Consider the following 18253-nt stretch of genomic DNA (forward strand, 5'->3'; position numbering starts at 1 on the left):
ATTTGGTTGCTTTTCTTAGAATTTCCCCCACTTTATCAACAGGCTGACACCCCTTGCGAGCGCTTATTGTCGATGTGAGCACATGAGCTGCTCTCAGCATCGGTTAACAGAACATTTACACTGGGATCGCCCAACCTCCTAGGAGAGTGCCCTGGCTCGACACCCTAGAACTCTTCCTATCCTTCATTTTCTCTGATTTTTCAATTTTCTTTTTCTCTCTTTATTTGAAAGGGTTCTTAATACGATCTCCCATTCCTGAACCCCTTATTCAGATAGCCCATGCAAACCAGCCTTTCATGGGACAGCAGCTGCCTCCACAATCTTCGCTGTCACTATTTTCTCCCAGTCGATCATGCTGTGGGTGATTGGCAGCTGTCTTCGGAAAGCCTTCAGGTGGGTATTGCTTATCCTCCGGTATTCTTCCATCAGCCCATCCTGGAACCTGTTGTCTGCATCCTCCAGCAGCTTCACAAAGTCTTGGGCGGTCTGCATCTCAGTGGTGACAGGAAGAGTCTCAGCCACATTCTTGCATGTTGTCAGGTGGATGTTGCCATCCTCAAAGTAGTGAGCTTGCACCATGATGGTCCCGGCCACCTGGGTGGAAGTGGAAGTGGGAGTCAGGGTGAAAGTCCACTCTGACTTCCACAGGCCATTCCAGAAGGCAGAGGGCTGGTGCAGACGACCTGCAATGCAGGCAATGAGGATCTTCCGGATGGCTGTGTCCTTGATGAACACACTGCAAAACCCCTCAGAATAGTGGCTGCTGACATATGCTTTCAGACTCTCATTGAGGGCCCTTCTCCATGCTTCACCCTTCTCATCTTCTTGTCGATAAGCCTGAAACTCACTTGCCTCTCGCCTCACATGGTCAAATTTAAATGAGACCTGTCTCTGTGGGTCAAAGAAGTGTTCTTCCTCCAGCTCATTGTGGCGAGTCAGCAGCACCTCACACTCCTTGGTCCTGATGGGGATGAAATGGAGCTTGTTGTGCAGAGCACAGAGGGAGGCGGCTTCCTGGCACATCAAGTTGTCGTCTCCCACCAGCAGGTGCAGATCACTAAAGGCCTCACAGAATTCTTCAGGTGGGGCCTGCCTCAAGAGACCATTCACAATCTTCACCTTCTCTTCTCTAGTCAGGGGCTGTTCCCTAGTCATTCTGTCCATGGTTGTAGGGCTTGAGGATACCAGATCTACCTCACCTGAAGGAAAAAAACATAATTAGCTTTCCAGGCAATACACCAAGGGCCTCCACCTTGACCCCAGCTCCAGGCCACAAAGGCAATTTGCCACACATAGGCTACGTCTACACTAGCCCCAAACTTCGAAATGGCCACACAAATGGCCATTTCGAAGTTTACTAATGAAGCGCTGAAATGCATATTCAGTGCTTCATTAGCATGCGGGAGGCCGCGGCACTTCGAAATTGACGCGCCTCGCCGCCGCGCGGCTCATCCCGACGGGGCTCCTTTTCGAAAGGACCCCGCCTACTTTGAAGTCCCCTTATTCCCATGGAATTCCCATGGAATTATTCCCATGGAATAAGGGGACTTCAAAGTAGGCGGGGTCCTTTCGAAAAGGAGCCCCGTCGGGACGAGCCGCGCGGCGGCGAGGCGCGTCAATTTCGAAGTGCCGCGGCCTCCCGCATGCTAATGAAGGGTCCTTTCGAAAAGGAGCCCCGTCGGGACGAGCCGCGCGGCGGCAAGGCGCGTCAATTTCAAAGTGCCGCGGCCTCCCGCATGCTAATGAAGCGCTGAATATGCATTTCAGCGCTTCATTAGTAAACTTCGAAATGGCCATTTGCGTGGCCATTTCGAAGTTTGGCGCTAGTGTAGACACGGCCATAATGGAACAGGCAGCAGCCACCCTTATCTTAGGTACAGGCCATGGGTCACTACGTGGCCTACAATTCCTGCCTCCTATCCATACTGAAGAGCGCTTATGTAGCAAACTGCCTGGGTTTCCACAATTCCAGAAGGTCACAAGGATGTCTCATGAATTCAGCTGCCAAAAGATGCAGCAGCCTGAAGGAAATGCCAACTGTTGGAGGAACCTTCTCCTGTGAAGCCAGGAACATAAAACTGGGGAGGGTCCTCTGAATTTGCAATCACTTGTATCTATCCTGCTTCCTGGCAGCTCCCACAGGCCTTAATAATGTGTTCCAGGCAGTTCGACAAAACAGCCACTATCAGAGTTATATACTGCAGGTCACAGGTTGGAAACAACATACAGTGAACTCTTTCACATCTGGCAGCCCCGGGACTGGGAGGTTGCCGGATATCCAATTATTCTGGGTAATAGAAAGGTATATCTAGCAATGCCTAACACTAGAGAAAAACAAGATGAGATATTTAGAAACAAACATAAATGTATGCAGAGTACTTTATTTACCAACAACAGTAGTACAGTACACTGTAAACTTATACTGTATTTGCTGTATTATTTGTATTTACTTTCACTATACTATACTTATGGAAAACATAACTAAAGTTTACTTATAGTTAAAATGCTGGTTATTTGAGAGTTCCAGATGACAGAATGCTGGATATGAAAGAGTTGACTGTAATCCAGGGCCCCACTGAATAAAGACAAAGGTTCACAGTCAGTCCAAGGATTTCACCCTGTACCCAGGAAGCCTGAACATAGCCCTGGACCTGGGGCAAAACCAGCTTCTTATAGAATATGCCCTGTGCTGCTAGCACTGTCTGGTTTCCTCCGCCACCCATTGTGTCTGAAGACTGGCTGCAGTTCACTGGAAGTTGTACCAAGCCTCTAGGTCCATTTGGCGGGTGGTCCATTTTATTGGCTGTGGATCTGCATAGGCTTTGGCCAGGTGATCATATATTCTGCTCCAATAACATGCAAAGTCATCCTGTGGCCTCCAGTGCTTGAAGCTGTTTGTATGGGATTTGGTTCCTAGACATTTTTGGTTGCCTGACCGGCTGTGAGGCGTGGTAGTGCTGCCAGCAGGTCCCGAGGGCTAGCAGCCAGGTTGTATTCATTCCCAACAAGCTTCTCTGGGTGGTGATAAATATGTGACTGGGAGAAATGAGCGTAGCTGAAGCAGAACATTGTGCTTCTGAGGCCTAGATCCTGTACACACCCCGTCCACCATTCACAAAACTCACTCTTCACTGCTGCCTTTTCCAATATTGCCACAACTTCGAGTGAGGGTTTGCTCACCCATCTCGTATTGCCACTGCTCCACAGCTTTGACGCACACAACAGGGCACCAATACCTTGTACTATGTAGGATGAGAGAAGGGCTGGCATAAGGGCAAATCATCTGCCCTCTCTCTGCCCAAACATGGCAGGAGTCCCCAGAAATCTCATCCCCCATGAGATGGTTTTGTTTTTCACTCTTGCTTCATCATCTTGGGAATTTCTCACTGGCCATCCTGTCACTTCCCGAGGGACGCTGCACTGACGCAGGTTTGAGAGATCCTCTCTGGGCATCAAAGCTCACCCCCGGCTGATAACAGAATGAGCTTTCGCCAAACACCTTCCCTAGCAGAGGAAATAGCAGCAGCAACCACCCCCTAACCCACAAGATTCCCCTGCCCGAGCTGGTACTAACCCCTGCAGCACCAAACAAAGGACAATGCAACAGGAAATCCTCCCTTCCTTACACACAACCCAGCTCCACAGACTACAGTGCCCTGACCTGCAGGCTACCCCGCTCCACATTAGTTCAGGATTGAAGGGCACTTCAAAGCGGGGGCCTGGCCTGGCCTGAGCCCTTGCCTGCTCAGCTCCTGCTGCCACGCCTCCGGAAGCAGGATGAACAGCCTGTTCCCATGGCAACAGGGAGATACCAACCTGCACTCTGTAAGGGAAGGAGGGTAGCATCATCCGTAGAGTGCTATCCAGGAGTGGGCCAAAGGGTTTCTTCCCAGGATATGTGAACTACCCAGTCTCAACCCTGCCCTTGCCCCTTCAGGCCCAAACACCCAGCCTGGGTGGAAGGAATCTACCTAGGGGCTGGTTAGACCAGAGCACTTCTTGCTCCTTGTCTCATGGAGGCAGGTACCTGGGAGCCATCTCATTATTAGACACATTTTCAGGGTAACATTTCTTGGACCTCAATGTACCATGCAGCGTACCGGTTAATGGGCCACATGCGGCAACCCTCACTTGATGTCAGTAGGAGAGGGGTTTTGGCTAAGTACAGTCAAAAGGATTGGAATGCTCGGGATTAAAATACTGTACTCCTTGCATACACTAGCACGACAGAAACCCACAGTGCTTCCTCTTCTAGGAACAGTCGAGTAAAAACTATCAATAAACGGAGTCCAGTTACTGCATTCACCAGAAAGAACAGTATATGGCTCTGCTTTTCAGCTGGTGCAGCTAGACAGCGCTCCAGTGATTTTATATTGGCTGAGAATCTGGCCCGACTCTTTTGAAGCGGGCTTGAATAAAAAGGCCTGAGAGTGGTACAACCAGGAAGCAGACAGCCTCTGCCACATATGTTCAGCTCTGGTTATGCAGTACTCCCTGTTACACCAGTTCTGAGTGAATAAAACCTGTCTGTCACGGTGTCCTGTGTCCAGCTGCAGGTGGTTCAGTCTTCTGGTGAAGTTCAGCATTTGAGATGGGATTGAAATAATACTCCATTTTCCTATATGGTCTCAGGCTAATTTGAACCCCCATCTGCTGATGTGACAAGCTTTAAGCATGTTATAGCCATGCCCATCTTTTTGAAACCTGAGATTTTGTTTTCAAGGAAGTGCCACAATTCAGGCTTCTGAGCTCAGATCAACCACCAAAAGGAAAAACGTGCCTGAACCCTCGGTCTTGTAGCATCTTGCTGCACAATTTCCAGATGAATGTACTTAACTTGAAAGAGCCTTTGGAGTTGTGATTGCTAGGAGAAGGAGAACCAACACATCCTATTCTTGGACTGCATATCAGCCTTCCATATGGGTGCAATGCCAAAACATAAGGACCTCCATCTACTAGGCGGGCCTGGCCAGGCCCCACGAATGGCTTATAATGCTAATGCAGTCATCCGGCTTTGGTATTTTTCCAAAAGAAAAGGAACGAGCCAAAGATTCAAATGTTGTGTAAAACTATTGAAACTAATGGTACTAAACACCCACCATTTGTACGCATTTGATGTTAGAGGCACCCGATTGCTGCATAATAATGAATTAGTTATGGGGGTGGCTGGATGGTGTATGTTCAACAGCACCCATGAAGGGCTAGAGAATTAAAACAAGTCTAGCTGTTCTCTGTCAAATTATTTCATTCTGTTATTTCTCAGAAACTAAACTGTGTCCTTCAATGTCAGTAATGTGGCATTTATGCGCCATCTGAGATTGGAGTTAGAGGCTTTCAAGCACCCAAGGGGAAAGCTTCAATTGCAAATGTGAGAGCTGAACAGGGCATTTTTGAAGCACCTCTGTATCTGGAGATATACAAGTCAGGGTAGACAAATTTTGTTTAATGGATGAGCCTGATGGCCAGTAGCTAGGAGTCCTATAGTACCACCCAGTTTGCAAAGTAGTGAATCAGATTGCAGGAGGCTTTACCTCTTATGCAGATCTTATAAAAAGCTACAGGTCCCAGAATGCAGTGCTACATCTGTAGCTGTGCAGGGTGGAAACCAAGGGTGAAAGCCTGGCTCCGTCAAACTTAATGGTAAAGCTCTCATAAATTCTGCGGAGCTGGATTTCACCCACACAGTCTGCAATGGGCACACCTCCATTTTAATAATGGATGTCTTTGAAGCCTCATTTTTATGTAAGCAGGATCTGAAGAAATGTCTCTTATAGCTAGCTGGAGGTGGAGAGAGACCCAGCATATGTCTGTGTAAATACAGTTTGCCCCTGGTTTGCTTAGATTTGTTAGATATTTAGCAGACAGAGTGGTATTTTTATCATTGTGATCAACCACGTTTAAAAACAAAACACCTTAGTTTGTGACCCAACCCTACTTATTTTTGCATTAAATGTAGGGATAGTTGAACTATGGTTATCGATGTCTGCAATTCTGTGGGAATACAGAACAGGACTGTGGTAAATCTGTTCCAAAGTGGAAGGGCTGTTAGCAGAAAGAGCCTTGCTTAGCAGGGGCTCGAATTTCAAAGATATATGAGAAGAGAAGGGTGATGGAAAATAACTCTGGTCAGGAAGCTAAATGGCCTTCCCTGCCTTGACTGGTTTGATTTGTTTCCCTTCCCCCTTCAAAGAACAAAGGCATCATTAGGTACCTCTTCCTTATATTAACTGTGTTGGAGATGTGTTTCTTCTACCCTGCTTGCTCAGGCTGTGTCTATGCTGCAGGTTTGTCTCCACGTTACTGTTTCGACATTCTAATGTCTAAATAAGTAATGTTGGAAGATCGCATCCACACAGCCACAGCAATCTCATTTGCAGCCACAGTTCACAGCTACACCATTGCAAAAGGAGCCTTCACATGAGGCAGTAATAGCTGTGCTTTGTTCACACACATTCCTTTTCGACCTTAAAAGAGTGGGGGGCCTGCGAAAGTCATTCACAGGGATGGAGTAATTATTCTGAGGGAAAGGCCTTCTTATCTGGAATTATCCTGCTTGGCTGCATGAACACTTTGGGCTGGGGGGGCAATGGAAAAAAGGATTTAAAAAAACACTAATGTAGACAAACCCTAAGAGTTGAAATCACTGTGAGCTGAAATCATTTCAGACTGATAGGCAGAAGTTACAGCCAAAAAGTGGATAGCAGTGGATGGTGACTGACAGCCAGCAAGGTAGCAGTGGAGAGACGCCATGAGCAGCCAGCAGGACAACAGTGGGGAGATGCCTTGAGTGGCAGAGAGCAATGAGTAGGTGGCTGGCAAGTGACCTGTGGAGTGAGTAAGATGCCTCTTTCCCCCCCAACGCCCCACCCAAGATGGGAGGTGAACTCTGCAGCTGCACCTCTGAATTTTGGGGCTGCTCTGACCAAGGGCAGCAACTGTGAGTGGCACGTGGGGGAGGACGGAGCATTGCTGGACTAAGAACCTGAGAGGAAAAGGACACTGACCAACCTACCTGAGGTGACACTTTTACATATGGTTTATGAACCTGTTTGTGGTGTTTTCCCAAATTAATGCCAAGTTACATCCCCCACCCACACACACACTTTTATAAAAGTTTATTTTTCTGCAGTCAGACTCGGTGCTTATGAGTGGGGCAGCATTGCTTCTCAGAGCACCCCCGTGTGTGGGAATTTCCCAGGTTACTGGGTGAGGGCTTGAGCCAATTCTGTGTTGGATGGATGGAGAGGAACCCCTAGATATTGAACCCAGCCCTGGCTGATGCTGGTTCCACCTGGCAAAAGGGTTACATTTAGAAACCAAGGCTGGAAAATGTTCATTGAAGGACTCATTGTAGAATTGCATGGAACAACTGATCAAAGCCAGTGGGCAGCCATCTGGCCACCCCTAGATGTGAGGACTCTTGTGTCAGTCCCTATGCACGTTCAAAGCCAGCTGGTAAACCTCAATCCACCTAATTCATTATGATGCATGTTAGCCCATTAGTTTGGGGGAAATTACCATGGCTTCATTTCCTCCAGCACCTTTTTTCTGGCTTGAGACCTGATGAATTGTTTAGATTGCTGACTTCAGGCACCATAACAAATGCCTAATGACTGAGCCAGCATCACGCTTTATACTCATTGCTGCTCACCTGCTCCAGCTCCTGGTTTTTCTAGCCTTTTTCCAGGATTCTAGTGACCAGGAGAAATCACAAGTGCTTCGGCCTCTACCCGAGCTTCCCAAGGGGAGCTGAAATGCACAGATTTCTTGTCTGAAACCGGCACCAGCGCTGAGAAGCAAGACGGCTCTGAATACTCCACAGCTTATTTTTGGAAGAAGTCATTTCAGTAATTATGTGTGCTAAATGAAATGCAATTAGGGATGGACGCTGGGGAGAGAAGGTGTTACATGGGTGTCAGAACACAAACCACTTCTTGGCTAACGGTTTTATTACCATTGTGGAGTGGAGCTTCGATTAGCCTATTTGAGGGAGGGGGCAGAGGAGGCTGATCAGGCGACTGTTCCGTTCATTGATGGCTTTTTATTACAAACAGGTAATGGAAACAATTGTGTCTGTGGTGTGGATTTTATGGCATTCTTGAGACTGCAATTAAAAAATGCAATAAAACGCTGCCTTAGAAAACCGGAATGTTGTTTTTAAAAAAATCATTCGCTGTCCATTTCTTTTAGGCAAGAACATCAAGGCGGGATCATTTATATAGCAAATATCTCCGTTTGTTTCAGGTGATGGAATAAGCCCTTTCTGAGAGGTCTTCCTGGTAGAAAGTACCAGGGATAGACACAATGGAAGGGAATGCAGGATCATGTCTGTACAGCCACTGGTGATCAGACATCCTGGTCTTAAAGGGACAGTCGTATATTTAAGCCCTCCTGCAGGTGTCCTGACTTTTCCTTTAAAAAAGGGCAAATTGTCCCATGTTTTCTGTCTCTCTCGCCCACATCAGAGCTAGTAGGGCCTGCTGGCAGCTGGATCCTTGCTCGCCAGCTGCCTGCCCTCTCAGGGTGAATGGGGTGGGGATGCAAGACTGGTGGTGAGGCAAGATGCAGTGCAGGGGGCTCTGGCTGCTCCCTCTGTGGGTCCGTCAGTTCAGCCACTGCTGTGTACTGGTTCTTGGCCAGCAGGACCCCACCCCTGTCCTGTCTCTGGCTGGCAGTGGCTGGGGGCATAGAGTGGGTGGTGAGTGTGGGCCTCTCCTTGCTTTGTACCTTTCCCCGTCGCTCCTCCGTATCCCCAGCAGGTCATCCTGCTCCCGGTGATGTGTGGAGAAGCTTTCCTGGTCACAGCGTCAGCTCTCCAAAGCCTGGCCAGCAGACTCCGTCCTTTCCCAACTGCTTCTGGTTGGGACAGCACCTTGGGAAACCCAAGACTCTCCCCGCAGGGTGCTGGCCGGGGAGCCAAGCCTTCTAAGTGCCAAAGCCCCGCACAGCACCACCCTAGAGCAGCTGAGGGAGGGGAGAAGCAACTTCCAGTCTGTTCATGCCCCATGTGCGCAAGCTTCACAGCAGCCTCTGAGGTCAGGGCTCAGCACCTTCTTCACTCACGCCTCCCCCACCGCGCACAGCTCCTGGGCTGTGCCCCGGGGAGCGCAGGGCCGCTCCATTGCCTAGGCATTCTCCTCTGCTGAGCCACCTCTCTGGCTGTGTTTGCCAAAGCTCCTGCAGTCAGGTTCCCTGGGCTGCAGCTGGCCACATTTGAGTGTGAATCCTGGAAAAAGCTGGAGGGGGTGGACAGCTAATTTTGTGTGTCCCCTGCACAGGGTGCCTCTGGAAGATGCACTGCCAGGTATCAGGAGATACCCACCACTGCTGAGCATTTTCTCTCTTACTACAGAGGGAATTCAAAGTGCTGTCATGCAAGGCACCAGGAGCTGTTGTGCCTCTGAGCAGCCCTTGAAGAGTGAAGGGCACTAAGCTTGTAGTTTAAGGAAAATTAGCCTTGAAAAGTTAACAAGACTTACTGTGAAAACAGAATCCCCAGGATAAAATAACAACCTCCCAAACCCCCATGCACAGCAGTGGTTAGCAGCAGCAGGGAGTGTGAGTTCTGTCCATATCCAGGGCTCTCACTAACAGGAAGTCTAAATATCACAGGGAACCCAACCAAACCTCTATGAAGAAGCAAATTCCAGTCCTGACCAATGTTCCCTCCAATTTTTTTCATGCATGGGCAGAATAAATTTTATGTGCACCACCAATAGAAACACATGAATATGAGCCTTGAACATTTAATAATAATCAGTGTGAAAACAGAATCCCAAGGATAAAACAACCTCCCAAACCCGCATTGAATTACTATCCAATAAGGGCTTCCTACAGCCCCTCATCATACAGCCATTTCTGACACTGGCCAACAGTTTAGATTAGCGCTTCCAAGCAATCCTTTGGAAAAGGCAGCTTGGCATTTTGCAGAGAGGCGTGTTTAATACTACTACCACTGCTGACACCTGACCATGTTACCTGGTTATACAGACAGCAAAGGGTAAGACATAAGGAAGCAATGCTAGTTAGCAGATGGCCCTCCAGCAGCTGAGCTGTCTTGAGAATGCAAATCTGTATCACTGACCCTGGGTGACTGGTTGGCAGGCTTCCCCTTGGGCCCGTTAAAAGGAGTGCTTCATACACTGAATCTGGAGGTTTTGGGACTGAGGTGAATCTGAGATCACTATGGCAACCTTCCTGCCAAAGCAATCTGAGGCAGGTAGTGACAGAACAAAGGGCTTAAAGGGCAGCCCAGTAGAGGGAGAGGGAGCATTGATGAAGGATTTTTTTAACGAGTCCCAGAGGAGCTGGCATTTGAAAAAGCTGCTGGATGGGCTCAGCCAGATCCTTGAAGGGAAAGGAAACAGAACAAGGCAGTCTGTTGGGATGTGCCTTCAAAAGATGCCAGTAGGATCCACCACTCACCTCCACACAGAAATGAGTTCAATCAGCCACATATGGCAGGATGGCCATGCTGGAGTCTTGCTAATTCTGGAATAAAGAATCAGCCAGACTTGCATATAGCGAGCAATCCTGGGTGATGGGTGAACCTAGAGCTGGGGGAGGCAAGCCCCCAGCCCTGCCCCTTCTGCCCTGTGCCCCTGTGAGAGCCAAGCCCCTCCCCCCATTGTAGGGGCTGGACACCCTCTCCTGTGGGAAGCGCATGGCCCCAGCCTTCCCTCTCCTGCTGAGCTACATTAGAGAGATTGCTAACTGCAGTGATGAAAAGTGGGGCAGGGCTACGTGATCTAGCAAGGTCCTTTCCAGCTCTATCTTTCTAGGACTCCAGGAGTGTAGAACTTACAAGAGTTGATGACACCACGGCATTTCTTAACACAGCTGAGCTCAGCTTATGACTCAGAACATCTGTGTGGAACGACACAACAGAAGGCACCTCCCTGGAGGCATGTGTGAGGCTGTATGTTCCCCCCACCACCCCCTGCAAAACCAACCCCCCTGCCACAGCTCGTGGCTCTTGGCCCTCACCCTCAGATGCCATTTCAGCATGGAAAGGTGAGAGGGCCTCTTGGAGGAAAGTGGGTGGCTTAGGGAGAAACTGCTGCCCTGAAGGAATGGCAGGTTGGCTGGCCACCAGGCCCTTTGGCCCCTTACTGTGATCAGCTCTGTCTCTTTAGGTTAGGGCCTGAAGCCACACAAACGCAGCCAGGAACTTGCAGTGATGAGGCAGTGCAGTGCTGCCCTCAAGGAGGCATCATGCAGGGACAGGTCTGAAATTAAGGGTAATAGCCGTGAGCTGCCCAGTGCTGATGCTCAGAAGGCAGAGAAGGAAAGGGGTAAAAGAGCAGGGAGCCCGCAAAGGCTGACAGGGCTTATCAGTGCCACCTGCTGCTTTCCCCAGCAAGAGCCTTGGAATTGCTTCCAAGCTCCAGCCCCCTCAGGCTCCATGGACCAATGTGAAACTTCACTTTGTTTTTCCCACACTTTTTTCTTTGCAGCTGTTGGCGCAGACCCTGATTCCCGTGTTTCTGCCCTGAGCCTGAGAGGATCAAAGGAAAAGGTTGGGCTCAGAAGCAACTGGCGACAAGGGAAGGAGAGGTAGCACCAGCCACATGCCCCCTCAGCCCAGGAAAGGGCCAGGACAATCCCATTCAATCCCAGGCCTTACTTCTCCCCACCCTTGCTCCACACCTCTTCCCCCAGCCTAGCAGGGCTGCGGGGCTGGCACTAGCAGCAGAAGTCTCTGTTGCACATCCCCTGCACTCACTGGCAGTATAGCAGAGAAGGCCCAGCTTGAGGGGCGGTGCTCTCTGGCTGTGCCCCTCCAGGGAGAGGCAGGCCCACCCCAGCATTCCCCCTGTAGAAGCGGCACAGCATGGCTGAAACCACCTTCCTTGCTGCACCACTGCCAGTGAGTGCGGGAGGGAGGGCATGGCATGTACTCCCGCTCTGGGCTGCAGCCTGCAAGCCTCCCTGTTGGCTTCTGGCCAGTCTCTCCCACCTTGCAGGGGGTGCATGTGGCCCCACACGCACCCCCCAGTCACCCTTGGTTGGAATCGCCATTAGAGAGAAATGCCTAGGTCAGCAACCTTTCCAAGGCTGGTCCGAGTGCTGGTGATACTCTTTAAAGTCACTAATAGTCCTACTTACAACAGCTTCATTAATAAATACATTAAGACGGAGAGCTTTACCATTGAGGTGGTACTTGGGAGCATTAGCTGGTCTTTTGTTAATCCACAGGCAGTCTGGCTTTGAGTACACTCCCAGCTGCATGGAGGAGGGGCAGGGCTGAGCTCCTGCCTTGCAGACCGCTCTTGGCACCCATGCCAGGGGGTTGCTGACCCCACTCTAGAATTTAAAGTGTGACATGTGGCTCAAGAGAGCAAAAGGCTGAAAAGGTCACTAAGTGTGCAAGAATGGCTATACTGGATCAGCCCAAAGGTCCTTCTAGCCCAGTATCTGCCTTCTGACAGGGACAAGTACTTAGTGCCCACGAGAGAATGAGCAGAACTGGTTACCATGAAGTGATCCATTCTCTGATGTTCATGACCAGTTTCCAGCAAGCAGAGGCTAGAAACACCAGCTCTGGCCATCCTGGCTAGCTTCCATTGATGGACCTACCCTCCATGAATACATCAAGTTCTTTTTTGAATCCTGTTACAGTCCTGGCCTTCAAAACACCTTCTGGCACGGAGTTCCCCAGGTTAACTGTGTTGTGTGAGGAAATACTTCCTTTTGTTTCTTTTAACTTGCTGCCCACTAACTTCATTTGGTGACCCCCCGCTAGTTCTTGTGCTTTGAGAAGGAGTAAATAGCACTCATCTATTTTCTCTATACCCATTATGATTTTATAGACCACAATCATATCCACAGTTGTTTCTTTTCCCAAGGTAAGAAGTCTGTTTTTCAATCTTTCCTCATATGGAAGCCATTCCATACCCCTACTCACTTGCGTTGCCTTTTTCTGAACCGTCTCCAATTCCAGTATATCGTTTCTGAGATGGGACAATCATTCTCTCGCTCAATATTCAAGCTGTGGGAACGCCCTGGCTTTATACAGAAGCAATATGATATTTTCTCTTTTATTTTTCCAAAAACCTTTCTTAATGATTCCCAGTTCTCTGTTTGCTTTTTTGACTGCTGCAAATTGAGTGGATATTTTGAAAGACTACAGTAAACTTTTTCGTATCTGAGAGCCCCATGACTGGGTGGTTGCCCAATACTCAAATATTGTAGATAATAGAGAGATACACCTAGCAGTGCATAACATTAAAGAAAAACAAGATTACATATTAAGACAAACACAAATATATGCAGAGTACTTTATTTACCAACAACAGTAGTATTGCACACTGTAAACTTACACTGTATTTATTTGTAATTACTTTCACTATACTGTTCTTTGGAACACGTAAAATTTGTTTATGGTTAAAATGTTGGTTTACTGAGAGTTCTGGATGATAGAATGCCAGATATGAAAGAGTTTGGTTCAGCGGAGGGCAACAAAAATGATTAAGGAGCTGGAGCACACGACCTATGAGGAGAGGTTGAGGGATTTGGGATTATTTAATTTACAGAAGAGAAGAATGACAGGTGATTTAACAGCAACCTTCAGCTTCCTGAAGGGGAGCTCTAAAGAGGATGGAGAGAAATTGTTCTCAGTGGTGACAGATGGCAGAAATTACAGAGGGAGAGGTAGGTTGGGTATTAGGAAAAACTACTTCACCAGGAGGATGGTGAAGCACTGGAATGTGTTGCCTAGAGAGGTGGTGGAATCTGCATCCCTAGAGGTTTTTAAGTCCCAGCTTGACAAGGTCCTGGCTGAGATGACTTAGTTGGGGTTGGTCCTGCTTGAAGCAGGGGGCTGGACTAGATGACCTTCTGAGGTCCCTTCCAGCCCTATGATACTATAGTTTGCAAAATGCCCTTGCTCTGTTGTCAGAAAGGGGTTGTGAAAAATGGAAAATAGAATGTGTATAGCTTTGACTTTTTTAGTTCTGCCTCTTTCCAGAGAATGTTCTTTAGTTGTTCTCAGGAAAGAAGTACAGCTCTGTTTCATCAGCTGAGACTCGAATAGGAACATTCTCCGATTGCAAAAGAGCCATGGACTTGGAGTTGATACTCTTATGTAACTGTTCTGTTTCTATCTTTTGTCAAAAATATGAATGAAGTAAGCCACTGTTCTGACTCCATCAAGGGTCAGATTGAAACTTTCTCCACAATGAGATGTCACGATTCTGTTTGTCATCAGAGCCTCACTAATTTGAACTAATGACTGGGAAACTCATTACCAATTACTTGACGTTGTGAGTTACCACGCCATACGCGTTACATAATAACCAACAAACCACCACACCAGAAGAATAATGTCTCATAGGCTTGCCCAAGTGGACTTGAGCCATTTATTTTGACAGTAGTTATTTTTAATTATTTATTATACCACACACTGAGGAAAAAACTGTTGAAGCTGTGGCCTGGTCTCATCTCATTAAGAAGTGGGCTGGGCAGAATTCAACCTTTTTATATAATTTCAACATAATATCCATCTTTATCTTTCAACTTTTTCAATTTTTCTTTCTATTTTCATAGTTGAACAAAATTAAGGGGTTACCTTATTTTATTCCCCCCCCCAATCGATTTACACTTTGAGTGGTGGGAAATTTATGGGGGGGACCAGCAACAGGGATGGGGGCGAATCAATAATTATTTAATGACGGCAGATCTTGAAAGTCAAAAAGTTCATGCTATGCAGTCACTAAAACAACTTAGCAGCCTCACCCTTCAAAATATATGAAAGCAAAGAGCCTTAAAGCAAACTCTCATAAGGTCCCCACTAGCATTTCCCTTCCTTTTTCTAGCTGTACATTTTGATTATGGACAGGAATATGGTTTCCTCAGTTTCTGTGTACACAGCGAAATTGCTATTTACAAAGGCTTGCAAATAAAAATCAAATCCTTCCATGCCTACTAATAAGCCCCGAGTGAGGAATGGGGAGATTGTCATCCTTTTCTGTGAATCCCTAATTGTATGCATTAGCAAGTGTCTACCACATGTGCAATGTAAGAAAATCTGTATCCTTCCATGAACCCAACAAGTAGGCATTAAGCTGCATAGTTTGGCCACTCAGAACTTCAGGGAAACTCACTGCGCCCAGACCCATCAGAGCAGCAGTTCCCAGCCTTTTCAGTAACAAGGCGCACATCAATGAGACAGAATTCCACGGCACACTGCTTGTTTTCAGCTGACTCGATTGCTTATAAACATCACGTTTACTATGCTTAAGGTCTTATGGCAGAGGTTTGCAACATAGCGCATACAACAAGCTAAACAAGGATCCAAGGGGATGTTGAGTAATCAAGTAACCGCTGAAATGTTCGATCACTCGCAGGGTGGGGAGGCACGTCCAGAAAGCAAGCTCCCCTTCCTGCCAGTACATTGGAGCCAGAATATGGCACTGAAACTGCTTCTGAGTTTCAACAGGCTCCCATCCTCCTTTCCTCCCCACTTGCCACAGCTGGGATGGGGGGCAGGCTCCCTGCCAGTCTGTCTGGGCCAGGAAGCAGCATTTCAGCTGCCTCCCAGCACCAACGGGCTCCTGCAGGTCAGCATTTCCCCTCACAGCAATTATGCAAAGAGCCACCATGGGGTAAATTTATGAAATGTCACAGCACAAGTGGCACACTGGTTGAAAACCATTGCATTAGAGGGACAGGAGTTGTTAGCAGTACACAATATTCAACAATCTGCTATATAAACATTGTTTTCAGGACAACATTGGATTTTTCATCCTTCAGAAAAATCTGCTATTGTAACATCCTGATTCATCCTGAATCCAGACAAAAGTGCCAATTTTTCGTAGAAAAAGTTCCAAAAAACTGTGATACAGAAATGTTGGAATCTTCAGTTTGTCTAGGTTTGACACTAGTTTATGTTCCTCTGAGTCTGTGTGATGCTTCATGGGATTTGTAGTTCACATGCCTCCTGTCTCCACTTGCCCGTATTGGCGAAGTTCCCCAGCTAGACTACATTCCCCAGGATACACTGTGGACATGTGAAGCTCATGATGCATTACTGGGGTACAACCTGCCCCCCCTCCCTCCCAGAAAACCCATGTTGGGCATATATTATGGCATCTCAGCTGAACACACCTGAAACAAGTCATTTCTATTTGAATCATCCTGACTTGAAACAAAGTGTTTTAATGTTCTTCACGGAAAATGGAAATGTTGGCAAAACCGAAGTGTTTTTGCAGACAATGTCATTTTGCAAAAACCGCATTTTTCCATAGGAAAAAAATTGATGGACAATTTCTGACCACGCCCGTTACCTGGTCCTTAAATACACATCATGTAACCTTGGGCAGACCTGTGCAACTGTTTCCCTATCTGTTAAACAGGGATAGTCTGTTACTTGCCTATTTTTTTAAAGCAGTTGAAATCAATGGCTGAAAATCATACGAAGAGCTAGCTGTTATTTATAGGTATTTTCACCAGAACATTGTATTTCCTCTGGTAGCATTAAAGGTTCACTCTAACTGATATCTGGTTAAATCAGTGCTTATCAAGATGATACCATAGACATGATTATAATAAAATTAGCATTAATCTTCTGGGATTCATCCTTTTTGAACCTCATTTTTAATCAATGATCATAGACGTTCCTCTTACAAATACTGGGACATCACACTTGAAGATGAAGGCATTTGCTAATGACTTACAGCTTGTGTTTGAATGGATCTGGTGTGCTGAAGAGTGTAGCTGGATTCGATTTCACAAATATTAATACAAACCTGTAGCACAGGAGTCAGTAAGGCAGGGAGCCAGGGCAGATTCTTGGTAGATTCATACACGAGGAAGAGATCTTAAGAGGTCATCAAATCCAACCTTGTGCTAAAGCCAGGAGCAATCCCGACTACAGTAAATCATCCCAGCCAGGACTTTGCCAAGCTGGAATTTATAAACCTCTAGGGATGGAGATTCTATCACCTCTCTGGATAACCCATTCCAGTGCTTCACCACCCTCCTGGAAGATATTTTCTAATATCCAACAGACCTCCTGCACTGCAACTCAAAACCATTGCTGGTTGTTCTGTCACTTTTCACCACTAAGAACAGCCTCTCTCCATCCTCTTTGGAATCCCCATCAGGTAGTTGAAGGCTGTAATCAAATCCCCTCCAATACCCTTCTCTTCTGTAAACTAAATAAGCCAAAATCCCTCTGCTCCTTCTCATAAGTCATATACTCCACCTAATCATTTTGGTTGCTCTCCACTGGGCCCTCTCTAATGCATACACAACCCTTCTATACTGGGGGGCCCAGATCTGGATGCTATACTCCAGCTGTGGCCTCACCAGTGCAGAATAAAGGGAAATAATGACTTCTCTAGATCTGCTGGAAATGCTCTTCCTAGTGCACCCCAATATGCCATTAGTCTTCTTGGCTACAAGCTCACACTGCTGATTGACTCATATCCAACAGCTGATCCACTGTAATCCCAAGTGCCTTTTCCGCCAAACTGCTGCTTAGCCAGTTGGTCCCCAGCCTGTAACAATGCTTGGGATTCTTCCATCCCAAGTGCAGGACTTCGCACTTGTTCTTGTTGAACATCATCAGATTTCTTTTGGCTCAATCTTCCAATTTCTCTCAGTCACGCCGGACCCTATCCCTACCATCCAATGTATCCACCTCTCCCCCTACCAGCGTACGTATGCTGCCTATGCTGTTTGCACTTTAACAGTTTCAACTTCATCTATTAGCATTCCCTTCCTTGCCCACACACAGTGGTGTGCAGTGTCCAGGCTGAAAAACAGCCCCTGCGTTCCATCCTGGAGATGGCCACATTTGTGGCATATACAGTGATCCCTGTACAGGAGGAGCTGATTCTCCATTGCCTTCCTCTTGTCAGGTCATTCACACGAGTCCGAAATGCCAGACTATCAGAATAGTTGCAGATGGCACCTTTTGTGTTCTTAAATAAATGACTTCACAACCTACAGGCCCAAGATCTACAAAGCACTTCACCCTATGGAGTACAAAGTTATTATTACTAGGCACTCATACCATCTGTGGAAGCAAATGGTGTTTTTAGCACTGGCTCCTTGTTCCAACCTCAGCAAATGCAAACTTTGGAAGGGCCCACAAGAGACTACTTGGTTACTCTGAAGTAGCAGTATGTGAATTGGCTGGGAATTTAAAATCAATGCTAATTGCATAGGCGCCTAACAAAGCAGTACACAGCCTGATGTTCAACCTCTGAGCAGCTTGAAAACTGAGTTAATAATCCAACCCTGAGGT

The 18253-nt window shown here is 47.3% G+C and overlaps 1 protein-coding gene and 1 pseudogene across 1 annotated transcript in view; both read right to left on the minus strand.

The window, feature by feature from the left end:
- Positions 1-294: 294 nt before the first annotated feature.
- On the minus strand, positions 295-1164 carry LOC142019868 (F-actin-capping protein subunit alpha-1 pseudogene; annotated as a pseudogene).
- The window catches only part of FAM174B (family with sequence similarity 174 member B), a 54690-nt gene continuing 37531 nt past the window's right edge, over positions 1095-18253 (minus strand). The window contains exon 3 of the mRNA XM_075006552.1: positions 1095-1199. Coding sequence (XP_074862653.1) covers positions 1196-1199 — 4 coding nt within the window. The 3' untranslated portion in view covers positions 1095-1195. The remainder of the gene's footprint in view (positions 1200-18253) is intronic.

This window comes from Carettochelys insculpta, chromosome 12 (genome assembly GCF_033958435.1).
Source record: "Carettochelys insculpta isolate YL-2023 chromosome 12, ASM3395843v1, whole genome shotgun sequence".
Taxonomy (NCBI): domain Eukaryota; kingdom Metazoa; phylum Chordata; order Testudines; family Carettochelyidae; genus Carettochelys; species Carettochelys insculpta.